Genomic DNA, 16,051 nt, shown 5'->3' with positions numbered 1-16,051 from the left:
TTAAAAGCAAAGAGAAAAAGCCGAAGCAGTAAGCATATATTTTATTAAATAATTTTTTGTATGATGCAATAATATTTTTATTTTGTCATTTCTCTGCTATATTTATAATATATTTATAAAAGCTATAAAGATAAAAAAATAGCTATAAAAATAATAATTGCAATTATTATAATGACGTTTTCTTTAATATTTATTTTAACTAATTTAAACTTTAACATTATTTTAAATATATATGTCGCAAATGTACCAAATGTTATTGGCATATTCTTTAGATTATTTTGATATGAAAATCCTAATAACAATAACTAACAAAATGTGAAGGCTATATATGGCTATATAATAGTTTTTGAATAAGTATTTAAATCCAGCAAGTCATGTTATCTTAAGTATGCAGATAAATGTTATTATCTTATGTATTTAGATAAATCGTATGATAACAAAGATGGATTGACTTTAAATCCTTTCCATTTAATAATTAGGATAATTATTAGGATTTTCATCTGAAAATTATTTTAATGTGCCAATACATTTGCTGCGTTTGATTTTATCTTGCATAAAACATTATATCTTATACATTACTATATAAAATATTTTATTTAATGAGTACACACATGTTTCTTATATATAAATAATTAGTTGTACTAATTTTTCAATAATATTTTTAATAACGCGTTACTTTTAGCATCACCATTTGGATCAACAAAAAGAAAGCGATGGACTCAAAAGGAAATTCAATTAATATTAACTGATTTTAGAGAAGAAATAGAAAAATTACGTTTACCATCTGGAAAAGATATTGAGATTTTAAGACAAAAACATCCATGTCTACAGAATCGCACAGTGCCGCAAATAAAGACGTGGCTTCATAATATTATAAGTGGTAAAACAAAAATGCCAAAGATTTAATTAATATATTACTCTGAAATATTTTAAAATATAAACATATTCTTAAAAGATTATCAATAACTGATGGTAAAATTTACACAAAAATACTTAAGTAAAAATTTTAAATTTTTATATATTTTATTTTTAAATATTGATGTATTCAATAAAAAAGTTCTTTTTTCAAATTTTTATATAATTAAAATGGTAAAATTAAATTTCTTATAATTTTGAGTTAAAAAACAATTATCAATTAGAAAAAGATAATAGAATTTAAATACATTTATTTACAAATTTTATGTTAAGTTATAAGTTTCTATTCTTTTTATATTAATATCTTGAGCAATAATTATTTTTTAAGAAAATAATTCTTTGCAGTATTTGTGAAATTGCAAAGAAGTTTATAATAGAAGAGATTTTTTTTCTTGTAATAGATTTGTATGAGATTGCAAAATATATTGTAGTTAATAGATCCAGAAAAAATATTTATACCGGATAAGATTTACTTTTTTAAAATTTTATTTTTTATTATATTAAATACAATATAATTTTTTCTATCAGATCTACGAATTAACTGTTCTGCGAAACAAACTGTAAAATTTAAAAAAGATTTTTTTTGTGATATATATAAGACTATGATAATATGATATGCAATAAGACTGTGCAAAGTATTACATATAATTAATTGATTCAGAAAAAATATGTAATGTATGTGATAAATAAACTTGGTTTGACATAAAGTATTAATATAAAACATTTTTGACAACATCTCTATAATATATCCTGAAAAAAAGTAAAATGATATTTCTTTTATGATATTTCCTGAAAAAAATAAAATTCTATCAATAATAATAACTTTTATGAAAAATATAATTATCATTAAATGATTATTTTTTTATTGTAACATGTAATAAGATGTAATATGTTACTTTATTAATAATTTTATTAAATTTATTGTATAAAATTTTAAAATCTCTAAAATATTTTCAAATCTGTAAGATTCATGTCCTTCATGGGATTTTAAATCAAGTTTTAAATATCTCTCTGTATTTTCTATTGTCAAAAAAAAAATAAATAAAAATGTAAATGCTAAAACAAGTAAAAATTCTATAAAAGTGCATAAAATAATAAAATTAATGTATAACAAAAAATCAATAAACCTTATATTATGCTGACATCAGTGCATTGTGAAAAACCGGACACGAAAATAGAAGAGATAGTAGCAAGTTTTCTTTTTTATTCTATCTTATTTTTAATTAGTTATATATAACATGCTATGTATAATACGCTCACGCTGTGTTAGAGAAAGATAGAAATAGTTTTTTTCTCTCTCTTAGTTTATATTTTTCTATTTAAAAATGAACATTCCAGTATAATATAGAATTCGATGTAAAAAACTGATGCACCAAGGAGATACATAATTAAATTTTAAAAATATTTATTACTTTTATATGTATATTACACCATTTCAATATTATTAAAGTTTTTCATACAAATAGCAGTTTCCAGGTCTATATATAGTAACGGAATGGCAGTTTTCAGGTCTATATATAGTAACGGAATGGCAGTTTTCAGGTCTATATAGTAACGGAATGGCACTTTTCAGATCATTTAGTTTTCGACAAGAAAAAACCAAAATTATTAATATTTCTTAAATGATCACTTTGACAGAGATCTGACCATTTTAGACAAATAGTGATTTGTTATTCTCAAGTTCTGAATTTAAATTCAGTTTCTTCAGTAAATCCTTCAATAAATCCTTCTTCTTCATTTAAATAACCGATTTCGTTCCACAGATTGCTAAAAACTGATATTTAAAGCTAAAGTTGTCACTAATATTAAACTGATAGTGCGACATATTAATAATCATATATAAAGCAAAACATGTAATATAAGCTCATAATCAGTGGCATTTAATTAAATCACGTGTAGAAGATCGATAATATTGAACTTGCACAAATGGGAATTTTCGGGTCTATATATAATAGCGGAATGGCAGTTTTCAGAATTATATATAGTAGCAGAATGGCAGTTTTCAGATCATTTAATTTCTAACATAGAAATAATTACATGTCCTATAATAATCCCAATTTGGAGCATTCTTAATCATTTTCCTTCGAAAAAATGTAAACCAAAATTGTAATTTTACCTTAACCATTTATTTATATATTATATATATTGTAACGGTAGTTATAAGGACTTGATCAATGTTATGTATTAAGAGACTATATATTTACTTTATATATGATTTTCTAAGTAGTTAGTATTGTAATTAAACTGTTTATAAATATATATAACTTATATAAAGCTTACCTTGTAAATAATAACAATTATTACATTTATAGTATAAAAATTTTATATGTTACGGTGGTTTTAAGGACTTTATATAAAAAATTGACTTAACGGTAGTTTCAAGGACAGTCCCCAAAACTGCCGATCAACATATATAGCTTTCAGGACCGACCTGAAAAGTGCCAAAAGTCCTCAAAACTACCGATTCGTGACAGAAATCGTCCCGAAAACTGCCTCTCTACATAAATATATATATATATGTATATGTATATATATATATATATATATATATATATATTTATATGCTATTACAAAAATATATATGAAATAATATGCATTTTGCACCTAATAACATATCTGCTATTCGAAGATTGGAAAATTGTCTTTTGAACTTAGCACCCAGCCAACTATATTGGACTGCAAGTTCATTCGTAATTAATCGGCTTAAATTTCTTTTAATAAAATTATAAGGACATGTGCCTCCTATTATACGTGTTTCCATAGTCTGCAAAAATTCATATATTACATTACAATAGCTCATCTGTTCTTTTCATTGACTGCACTAGTTCAGAGTTTATCATTTTTATTCCACATTGGAAAGAAAGATATAAACTCTGAACTAGTGCAGCCAATTTAGCTGAAAAAAACAGACCTAATATTCAATTCTTGTTTTACAAAGTATTTTATGAAGTATATATAATTTGTATATACATATATGTATTACCGAACGTTCAAAGTTTTCTGAAATTTTTAAAAATTCCTCTACGGCTCCTTCAATCTCTTCAACCGTCTTCAACGGTAAATCAAACGAGAAATAAATTGACTTTTCATTTTGCTTGTTGACATCCTTATTTTGTTGCATAAGATTACGATATCTTTTATTTCTCTTAAATCGTCTGCCATTTGCCACAATTGCGTTTTGAAGAAGCTTTGTTGGCGAATAATTTCCTTAAAATATTTCGTATTATCTGTAAAAGAATAATGTTATATATTTTTCAACTATTATGTTCCAACTCTATTCATTTGAATAACGATAATTTACAACTGTATAAAAAATACACATACCATCATCTCGAGTGAATGAATGAGGAACATTATTCAAAGAAGTGTCAATGTTACTATTGAGGGAGTCACATGTATTGAATGTTTGTTTGGTTGCTTTGAATCCACTTGCATTTGAATTAATTTTCATGGATTCTGCAAAATTAATATAATATCTACAATTCTACATTATAAAAGATAATTTATATCCATCGTGGCGTTCAATTAATTAATTAATTAATTTATTATTAATTTATGATTAATCATCATGTTTAACAAGAAAAAATACATATTTTTATTATATAATTACATCCTTTGATATGAAAAAAAATATATACATATACTTGATTTTCAACACTGTCTAATTTAATTTAATAGATACTTCGAAATTTAAAAGATCAAAAAAAAGAAAGAAAAATAAAAAGAATTTTTAAAATGTTACTATTTAAATAATAAATTAATTACATATAACAATAAATTAAATGCACCTATATATATATATATTCTAATTAAATGCACCTATATATAATCTAAATAATGAACTGAATACTTATTTTATTTATCTACCTGTCATTTGCGGATGTTTTGGAAGAATGCTATTAGACTCTTCAGAATCTTCAGAGTGTCCAGAATATATAGCTCTTCTGGTCTTTTTTTTAACCATTTCGTTCTCTGAGAAAATAATTTTAAGTATGAATTAGTATATACTATGTCAAATAAACTATACTATAATACATATATGGTAATACATATATGGTGTATTTGACAAAGAGTATACTAATATATATGTATAAAAACATTAATATTTACACCAGTGCTGGGATTTACTTGCAACTTTCGGCCGAATTTCTTAGCTTACGCCTACTGTTTCCCTCTTACCTCTCGCGCCGCTCGTAACTAAGAAGCGTTCAGGAACGTGTGCGTCACAAATGTAATGTGGCAATCTATCTATCTAAATTCTCTTATTGTAATTACGTTTCAAAACACAAATATTTTAAATTGTTACAGAACATATACGTAATTAATAATAGAATACTTATTTTTATTATTAATAAACAATAAAGAGAACTTAGATAGATTGCCACATAACATTTGTGACGCGCACGTTCCTGAGCGTTCCTTAGTTACGAGCGTTCGGTGGCGCGGTCGCTAAGGAGCGAGCAGTAAGAGGGGAACAGTAGGCGTAAGCTAAGAAATCTGGCCGAAAGTTGCAAGTAAATCCCAGCACTGATTTACACAATAAGTAGATAAAATGTTTGTTTATTGAAACAAACCTTTTATTTGTTTTTGTTTTGTTGAGTAGTTGTTATTTTTATCGTAATCGTCATCGCTGTCACTTGCCACGTACAGACGATTTATTATTCTTTTTCTTTTCGTGCTCTCAATCTCTGAATTTAAATCGGATGCGGATGTGTATTCGGCTTTTTTGGTTTTTAATCTCGCTACATTGTAATCATCTAAAATTATGCAAATTAATATTACATTATAATGAGCATTAGCCATAATATATATTACTTTAATTTTAGAAAAATAATATTAATTTAAATATTTTTTACAAATAAAAAAAAAATAATAAAATATTACTCACCATAAGTGCTATTTCGAAACGTTATAATATCGTAACATGGCCAACATGTATTTCGTTCCATGTTTTTCCGAATTGCTGTGATAATCTGTTCATATTTAAATGGAGGCCAATAACATTTGTTGTGTTCAATCCAGCTCGATGGTACTGCTTCAACAGTGTTATCTGTTGAAAACTGAACTACCGTCCACGTTGGTTTCTCCATTCCTGGATAAATATAAAAGCGAAAACGCGCAATTTTTTTTGACAATTGTGAAATTATTAATTATTAAAAATATTGACATTTGCAACAACAAAAGAAAGCTAATAATTCGTCAATATTATATGTAAAGTATGCATGGATAATAATATACACAGATTATATTTAAAAAAATAATGAAATACTGGAAAAAATATTATTATATATAATTATTATATAAATTATTATATGTAATCTGACCAAATATAATTATGTAATAATACTAACAAGTGCTAACAATTACAAATATGTACTAAAATAATAAAATATTTAAAACAGATTAAGAAATGTTTCTAATAATAAAAAAAAAATTTTCTTTACGTTGTTCTTATAATGATTTTGTGAAAATTATAATATATAATAAAATAGAATAAACAAATAATATAAATTAAAATAAACGAAAATAATCCAATTTTGTATACTTTGAATTTCGGGTAAATTAGCAATAAATGTACTTTGTTATCTATAATTCTGCATGTAATAAAGGAAAAATAACGTATGTATTTTTATATTTTAATCTAACACACTTATTCGCAATTTGATCCAAATTCCAAGTCTGTAAATTGCCTAGATTACAGACTTCATAAATATTTAATTTAGAAGATTTGCAGGGTTTAGTATAAAAATCTTTAAGAGTCTTATACTTATTTCCAACTACAATAATATTCTCGTTAGACGCAGCAAAATTGAGGATAACTATAATACTTCCATCCAATAGACGACAACAATTATCAGGTTTTTTATTTGTTAAGATAAATTTTTTAAACACGATTTTATTAAATTGATTATAATTCTGACAATTGATAAGTGGACCATTGCAATGCGGATTTAAAAGTTGAGGTTTATGTTGTCTTAGATTACAATTTATGTTTATATTAGGATTTATATAATTATTTTGTTCAGTTATCCGGCAAACAATTTGCTCCAAAGGTTTATCATTTTTACGAATCATTTTTAAAATTGATTGCATATAATTCTCGAATGGAAAAGCACTAAATTGTTGTAATGATCCGAATTTTTTTACGTCGTCACAAAGATGTAATAAATTATGTGTATTATGTGATGCATTTTCTTTACCGTATAAAATAATTAATGTTTCAACGTAATATCGTAATAATAATGTAGCGTAATCTAAATACAGTTCAATATACTTTGAATTGGATAAAATAGTAGCAGCTATGTGTAAAGTTAAAAAATTTAAATATTTATCGCGACTTAATACAGATTTTAATACAACTGGCCCAGTATATAATAAAAATGTTCTATATTCAGTAGCTTTCCACCTTTTGCTTTCTAATATTGATCTTGGTTTTCTATTAAACTCACATGGTATATTATATCTTTGCTTTTCTAAAAATGTTGATATTATCGATTGTTGTTGCGATGATAATTTAGCATGAGAAAGAGATTTTCCATGGCACCATAACAAAACTATTTTTTTAACTTCTCCTAAAAAAAGTAAATGCATTGGATCTGATGGAAAATCAGACACCATATCTATATTTGGAATTAATTCTATTATCGATGTACCTGTATGATGATCTGACTGTGATTTTAATCTAAATTCTTTATCTGTTCTTACATTTGAAATTTCTAAATATGGAAAGCACACTCTATTTAAATAATATTCGCCTTTAACTTCACATTTTGTACATGAATAATAACCTGAATGACCTTTTGTATATTTTATAAAAGATAGAGCTGGTACATCACAAATAAAAGCTTTAATTTTAAATGGATATATTATTCCGTTAACTGTTATACCATGATTAATCAAATTTTGAGCTTCTTTTACAAAAGATTCTAAAAATTTATTAGCATCTGTAGGCTTTTCATACCCATGATAAATTCCAATAATACCAATATTATTATAATTATTAGATAAACTACATAAAATAGGATAGACTTGACTCCCTGAACTTTTGGATAAAGGCAAACCGTCGATATTTATGATAATTTCGATTATCTCTAAATCTTTAAAAGAATATTGCGATGTTTCTAAAAGTTTCTCCACGCAATAATTAATTCCAAAATGATAATAGCGTCCTGGTTCAACATCCTTTGCATTTACTTTTCTCATAGTACCTAATAAAGTACGAGCATCTCGAGGAAGTTCAGAATATTTCGGTTTTAATATTGCAATCAATTCATTTAATGCGACGTGACTTATTCGATTTCTAATAGTCCACCTTTGTAATTGTGATGTAAAACTTACATTATCTTCACGATGTTTAAAATTATCTAAAAAATTATTCTCATTAATAAAGGTATTAATATCTACATTATTATTATCGCTGCTAAGAGCCTCTTCATCATTATTTATTAATATAGAATTATCACTATAACCGTTAGATGTTAACGATAAATTTTTATCCAATTTTTTATTTAAATTAGTCGTATTTACGAGTTTATCTCTCTCAAGAACTAATGATGATAATTCACTAATAGTACTTGAAACTGAAGGTGTGTTAATATTTAAGGAAAAGTTACGATTAGATTCTACAATATTAATAGATGCATTAGCTATCTCTTTCGCATGTGTATAATATTTTCTATTTACTTTAGGCATTTTTGATATGATTATTATTAATGATACTCACTGAACGAATGGCTTCTATCTAATCACTCCAATTAAAATAAAAATAAGAACTGAACAGGTACAATTTGTGTTGTATCTGCAAAACATAAAGATCTAACCTTATTATATGTAGCCATTGGTGTCAATCCGATTCTATTTCGGATCTTTAATCAAAGCTATTATTCAAGACATACTTACCGTTTTATTACGAGTTCCTCAATTTTAATAGAAGAATAAGAACTAGATCGGTATAATCTGCGTACAAAATAAAGATCTAACCTTATAATTTGTACTCGGTATCAACCCAATTTTATTTCTCATCTTTAATCAAAACCATATTCATATACAATTTTAACAAGATCTACTTACCGTTTTTCCTCGAAATGCGCACAGAACATTTATATTAGTTCGAAAAAATAAGAAATTAAAATATGGAAAACAAGCAGGAGCAGATTGTGAGTTCCTCGATTTGGCGGGATGACGGGTCGTAGCTTGTAGCTTTTCTCGCGCATGCGCGTTGAGTGAGGTATCGATAAAGTATGTTAATCAAATAAATAAGATCCTATATATATATATATATATATATATATATATATATATAAATAACTCGCCCTATGTATCCTTTTTAAAAGTTTTTGGAAAATTAATTAAAAACAAAATAAAAATAATATGCATAAATTATATTAATATAATTATTTTCTTACGTATATAATATATACTTTATTTAACTTGTTTTCTGCGAGATTCACTAAACTGAAGTATCCATCACACACACACACACACAATATAAATATGCGTGATGACTATATAAACGACACCATCGCGTGTTGCGAAAATTTGACATCCACTATCGGACATCCTATAGACGTCCAAATATTGACCATTAAAAGATGTTTGAAATCAGATATACGATGGACGTCCATTTTATGTCCATGGACGTGCGGACGTAAAACAGACATAAAATGAACGTCCATAGGATGTACTGTGCTATCTGGGAAATAAAAATTATATAAATTATATATTGTTACGTCCCCCGCGCTAAAAATTTTACCCACTGCAGATAAATACGATTAACTAATGTACCGATATCAGATCTCGACCACACCATCTTAAGCTAAAACGTAATGTTACCGACCAATCTAGTCGGCATCCTCAAGCTAGTTCACGAAAACGCCGAGAGATGGCCAAGACGCCACCCCCACCACCGGAAAACACCCCCACGAGTTTAACCCTTTCCATCCCTGACCCGCACAAACCAAGGGACCTCGGGTCAGTCCCAAAAATCTTCACTTCTATTTCGAGCGCCGAGCGAGCCACTTCTCTTCCAGAAGTGCTCCTCAGACCCGCGATACTATTTCCAATCCGAGCGTGTTTCTATTTCCGATTTCGTTACCATTTCCGACAACCTATTGTGATTTTACTATTTCTCAATTGCGATACTACTACCGTTTATACTACTATATCCAGCGTCCGCGCTCTCGCGTCCGCGCGTCGTAGCTCTCGAACCGAAGCGACACTTGTAATACTATCATCGTAAGTAAATAAAATTGTAAAGCATATACATACATACATCGGTGTTCATTAAATACAACAGTAGGTATACTATGTCAGTTCTAACCCAGGACCTCTCAGGGGAGGTGAGGCGCAAGGGGAACCGCGGTGCGGGGGGAGTGACGTCACGCGCGGGGAAGGAGGAACCGCGGCGCGCGGTGGATGACGTCACCCGCGGGGAAGGGGGAACCGCGGCGCGAGCGATGGACGAGGGGGTCCGCGCAGTGAAGGGGGATCCGCGGCGCGAGCGATGGACGAGGGGGTCCGCGCAGTGAAGGGGGATCCGCGGCGCGAGCGATGGACGAGGGGGTTCGTGCGGTGAAGGGGGATCAGCGGAAAGAAGACGGTAGTGTGAGAAGGACAGCGCAACGTATGGGAAAAGGACAGTGCAAAGTGTATGAAGAGGACAGTGCTACGAGTGCGACAAGGATGGCGTTAACGTGGAACAAGGACGGCGTATAGGTGGGAAAAGGACGACGCAAAGGTAAGTGAACAACGAGTATATTCTAAGCGAAAGAGAGAGAACGATAATATCGAGAATAACAACGCGTGCGAGAGAGAACGATAGCGCAAGAACAACGCGAGTGAGAGAGAACGCATATGAAAGAGAGAACGATAGCGTCAAGACGACGTGTACAAGAGAGAGAACGATAATATCGCGAGACTTACTGAATCCATATCTTCATCGTCGATGATGATGATTACGTCTTCTTCGGCCATTGCACTAACGTAACACACACAAGACTAACGAAACGCAAAGAACAACGAAATAATATTCTAATGTCGCAGACTCCTCTTCATTATATATCTTTTTTTTTTTTTTTTTTTTTTTTTTTTTTTTTTTTTTTTTTTTTTTTTTTTTGAAGTAGATGCGATTCCCACATCTACTAAAAGGAAGGCACGTCGCGCTATCGATAGTGATTCCGACGATATGAAGCCTCCGGATCCTAAAATTCGGGGAACCACTCTCCTAGCTAAAATAAAATCTAAGAAGAAAATGTCAAATGACATTACAGAAAGTTTGGACACTACTGAAGATCCTGAAGAGTCGAATGCAGATTTGACGCAGAACACGGACGGAGAGGAAGTCCAGAAGAGGAGGGTTGGAAGATCCAAAAGGAAAGTGAAGGCCATTGACCCCATCATGGCAGAAAAAGAAATCCAGGGCAAAATTGGACAGGCTCCAGAAGCCATGGAAAAAGAGGTACTGTTCAATATGACTGCCTCGGATCTAAGTGCCCAGGCCCTAGATTACATACTACATATTGAGACTATCAGGACTAAGTGTGGCCGCATGCAGGGAGGCTTAAGCGGAAAATTAAAGAATAGATTGTCTTGCCTCCAAGATCTAGTAAGAGCTCTTCAAAATAAGGCAGAATCAACGGGAGATCCTAAATATTTAAGAGCTAAAATATCGCAGCTAAATGAGGAGCTTGAAAAAGAAAGGAAATATAACAAAAAGGAAGAAGCAAAGCGCAAAAAAAAAAAAAAAAAAAAAAAAAAAAAAAAGGAATTCGCAGAATTACAAGAAGTAGTCAAAGAGCTTCGAAAGGAAAATAAAAGCATAAAGGAAGAAATGCAAAAGATTAGACAAAGCCTAGAGAAAGAAAATAAAGAGAAAGAGAACTTACAGGCTAGCTTACAGACTAACTTACAGACTAATTTACAGGCTAACTTACAGATTAACTTAAAGACTAGCTTACAGACTAACTTAAAAGCTAGAAAATACTCACCAAGTATACCAAGTACATCAGGTGTACCTAGTACATCATACTTACCGGAGAGAAAGTCCCACGATAAATCGTCCTCTGGAGAGTGGTCACCATTAGATCGTCGAGGTGATAGTAATTTCCACTGGAATCTGCGGAGCAAACTTGCACCGGCAAGACTACAGGAGAAGGACTCCTGGCCAGTCGATGGTGAACCGTGGCCTACCTTTTCTTTTAAAGGAAATTCCCACGATGAGTCTCAAACGGAAGTGAAGAAGAGGAAGTTGGATGAAGAGACTTGGCCATCACTTCCTCAAAGAAAGCCAACATCACTCCCGACAAAGGGAATAAAAGTCATCGAAAATATACAGTTAGTTTCCCCAAGGTCGGAACAGAAGGTGAATCATCCAAAGGAAGAATGGACAGAGATAGGAAAGAGAGGTAAGATTAAGAAAGGACAGAGAAAAGAAAAAGAAAAAGTAGAAGAAAAGAATAATCAGCCACACAAGATTGATAACAAAGGAGGACAGCAAAGAATAGACTTTAAAAAGGAAAGGAAGAAGCTGCCCAGAACAGCAGCTATTAGCATAAAAGGAAAAAGTACTGGATTCTCCTACGCCGAGGCCTTGAGGAAAGTTCGTTCAGGGGTCTCCCTACAAGCGTTGGAAATTCAAACCCCCAAGGTCAGAAAAGGCATGAACGGAGCCACTATAATTGAAATTTCTGGCGAAGGGAATGCTAACAAGGCAGATAAGTTAGCACTCGAGAGATTAGTAAGCTCCTGTCTGATGAAGCGGTAGTTACAAGACCTAACATCAGAGGCGAAGTTAGGACCCTTGGCGTAGAGGTTAGGTTAGGTTAGGTTAGGTTAGGTTAGGTTAGGTTAGGTTAGGTTAGGTTAGGTTAGGTTCTCCTCCGATGCAGGCCACCTTGACGTGGTGGAGGAGCTTAGCCGCCCCCCGGTCTCCGGGCCCATCGGGCCCCCCACTTCGACACCTAGGTGTCGGGGGGGGCCCGGTGGGTCTCTCGGGCCCCCACCTCGACACTTTCGTGTCGGGGGGGCCCGGGGACCGGGGGACGGTGACCAAGAGCCTGCATTGCACTTCCCTCCCCGGAAGGGGAGGAAGGGGGGTTGCGCTCCCTCCGGGCACTTTGGCCTGATGCGCATAGGGGTAGGCGGCCCTGACTGCAATCGCCCGGGTTGAGGATCCCGTTAAGGGTGGAAAAACACCCCAATCCTCTCGTTTCCCCAATTCTTGTTCCTATCCTTAGATATCCTTTCTCAGCCTCTCTCACCCATCCCACCCTTACTTCCTTTTCCTTCCCATTGCCCCATGGATCCCTAATTCCTGGTGTGTGATTGTGTGTGTGAATGTGTGTTTGGCGCATCTGGCGCATCCCTTCCCTTCCCCTTTTCCATTGTCCCTTGTGTCCCCCTCTACTCTCTCGGGATGGCTCCCCTCTATCCAATAGCCAAAACACTAAACATGATGGAAGACACAGAGAACAGAAAAACGTTTACTGCTGCAACGGGCGTCGGATCCCGTAGTAGCCGGCAAGAGGGGGGTGTGGACCCTGCCCTTCTCTGGTCGTCATCCGACCAAGGGCCGACCGCTAGTTTGGCGACGGGGCTAGCGGAGAATGTTACGTCCGCCGCCACATTTACATTCTCAAGGACGGGTCAGGAGGGTGTCTCCCGTGCTGAATCAAGATCTCAGCAGCAACAACTTGATGAGCAAGAACCCTCCTGCTCGAATAGAGTTCAGGGAACTCAAGAGGACGATGATATGGACACAGATGTGTGTTCCTTTAGCGAAGATGATGCAAGATCTGCGGTGTCTGGTTTGTCTACATCTTCTACAAGATCCAGAAGATCATTGCTAAGAAAAAGGAAGCAGGATTCTGCAGAGGAAGGCTCATCGTCTACTAAAAAGAGAATCCAGGGTAGTAATCCTGGTACAGATCAAGAGGAGTTTATACATCCAGGCTCCAGATCTCCTCTTAGAAAGAAAGTTATTGGCAAACTTCCTACAGTCACAACTAAGTCTGAAGAAGAGCTAAATAGTATGACTATAGATAGTTTAAAAACGTTAGCTCTAATGTGGTTGGATCACTTAGATCAATCCAGAAATTCTAGCAAGAATCTGCAAGGTATAATAAGTAAGATTATGAAAGATCGCACAAATAGTATCCGTGATATTATTAACTGTCTTGCGGAAAAAGCAACAGGGAAAGGTGATCCCTTATACTATAAAATGCAAAATGCAGAGCTTAAAACTAAAATAAAGTGCTTAGAAAAAGAGGAGGATAAGTTAAAGAAAGAAAAGGAGACTCTAGCACAAGAAATAGAAGCTCTAGAAAAGAAGAATGAAGAAATAGAGACGAAATTGTGGCAGATAAGTAGGGATAAGCCTATCAAAGTACTCACCAATGCTGGAGGTGTGGATGCTCCTGGAGAAATTGCTATAATGTCCAAAGAAGAAGTGGATAAAATGGACAGAGAATGGCCGGTGTTAAGGCCTTCTCTACAAGGCGCTCGTAAAGTTCTTCCTACGGTTGTTCCGGCTCCAGCGAAGGCGATTCCTGAAACAAAGAAGAAAACAAGACATAGTACCACAGGACAGGATGAGATTAATGACATCTCCAAGGAAATGAAAAAGCTACAAGTTAGGAAAAAACAGCTTATGAAAGAAATGAGAGGAAACGTTACTGATAGAGAAGAAGGAACGGAAACAGAAGGAGAAGAAGCTGCTAAAAAGAAGAAGGCTAAGCCCAGAGTTATCAGCAATATCCAGCTGGCACCGCCGATAACACCTGGACCTTCTAAGGAAACCAATGGAAAAGAAAGAAAGGAAGGTGACTGGCGTACAGTCACAGGAAAGAAGAGAGGCAGAGTGAAAGAAAAAACAAATACACAAGGAAAGAAAGAGGCTAATAAAGGGAAGCCCCAACAACCCACTCGTAAACCCCCTCGATCAGCAGCAGTGACAGTCACTGCCAAAGAGGGACTCTCATATGCGGATATACTTCGCCAAGCAAGAGAGAAGATATCGTTACACGAGTTGGGTATCGAGGCCTCTAAGATTAGGAAAGGTATAAATGGTGGTCTCATCATTGAAATCCCTGGTAATAATGGAGTACAAAAAGCTAATGACTTAGCTAATAAATTGAAAGAGATACTCCCGGATGACGTAAGGATTAATCGTCCGACGATTCGTTCAGATATGCGAATAGTTGGTCTTGATGAATCTATTACAAAGGAAGAAATTAGATCCAGGATCGCAGATCTCGGTGGATGTAACGAAGATGAGATCAAAGTTGGAGAGATCCGATGGAGGCCCAACGGCTTAGGAAACATATGGATCCAATGCCCTCTATGTGTCGCTAATACGATTATGAAGACTGGCAAAATAAAGGTCGGATGGACCGTCGCCAGAGCGGAAATATTAACTCCCAGACCGCTCCAATGTTATCGATGCTGGGAAATCGGTCACGTAAGATATTCGTGCACATCGAGTACTGATCGGAGTCAACATTGTTATAAATGCGGAAGCAGTACACATAGAGCTTTAGAGTGTGTTGCTACAGCTCCAAAATGCATAATATGTGAAGAGAAGGGCCTTAGCTCCAACCATAGGCTAGGATCTCCCGTATGTAACATGATCAAAAACACTACTAGGAGTAGACCGCTTCCAAGATTAAGGAAAGAAGAGTTGGAAGCTAGAAATGCTAATCCGGATCGGAGGACAACGGAGACTAATATGGAAATAGATCATGCTGCCCTCCCATAAGATAATCCAATGTAATTTAAATCACTGCTGGAACGCTCACCATTTATTGCAGCAGTACATGGTTGAGAAAGGCATTGCAATTGCCATAGTTGCGGAGCCCATATGTATACCAGAACGCAAGTGGGCTGGTAGTACTGACAAAAAGGCAGCTATTTGTTGGAGACCTGATATATTAAGATCGCAATGCTACATAGTCTCAAAAGGAGTAGGCTTTGTCGCAATAAAGTATCATGATATTGTGCTCTTCTCTTGTTATATATCGCCTAATATAGGTATGGCAGAATACGAAGAGATCTTAGAAGAAATGGATCACGAAATTAAAAGACTTAAAACGCAGAATATGCTAGTGTGTGGTGATTTTAACTCAAAATCGTCGGCTTGGGG

At 33.4% G+C, this 16,051-nt stretch overlaps 2 protein-coding genes across 2 annotated transcripts; both read left to right on the top strand.

Annotated features, from left to right (window-relative positions):
* The first annotated feature begins 11,098 nt into the window (after positions 1–11,098).
* Positions 11,099–12,676, top strand: LOC112638973 (eukaryotic translation initiation factor 5B-like). The gene has a single exon (XM_025411660.1). It carries the CDS (start codon positions 11,099–11,101, stop codon positions 12,674–12,676), a length of 1,578 nt encoding a protein of 525 aa, XP_025267445.1.
* A 687-nt stretch (positions 12,677–13,363) lies between these two features.
* LOC112638972 lies at positions 13,364–15,667 on the top strand. The gene is made up of 2 exons (XM_025411659.1): positions 13,364–14,027; positions 14,214–15,667. Exons 1-2 carry the CDS (start codon positions 13,364–13,366, stop codon positions 15,665–15,667), a joined length of 2,118 nt encoding a protein of 705 aa, XP_025267444.1.
* The last annotated feature ends 384 nt before the right edge of the window (positions 15,668–16,051 follow it).

Source organism: Camponotus floridanus, unplaced genomic scaffold, assembly GCF_003227725.1.
Source record: "Camponotus floridanus strain SB8 unplaced genomic scaffold, Cflo_v7.5 scaffold411, whole genome shotgun sequence".
Taxonomy (NCBI): Eukaryota; Metazoa; Arthropoda; class Insecta; order Hymenoptera; family Formicidae; genus Camponotus; species Camponotus floridanus.
This window is presented reverse-complemented; position numbering and strand designations above follow the sequence as displayed.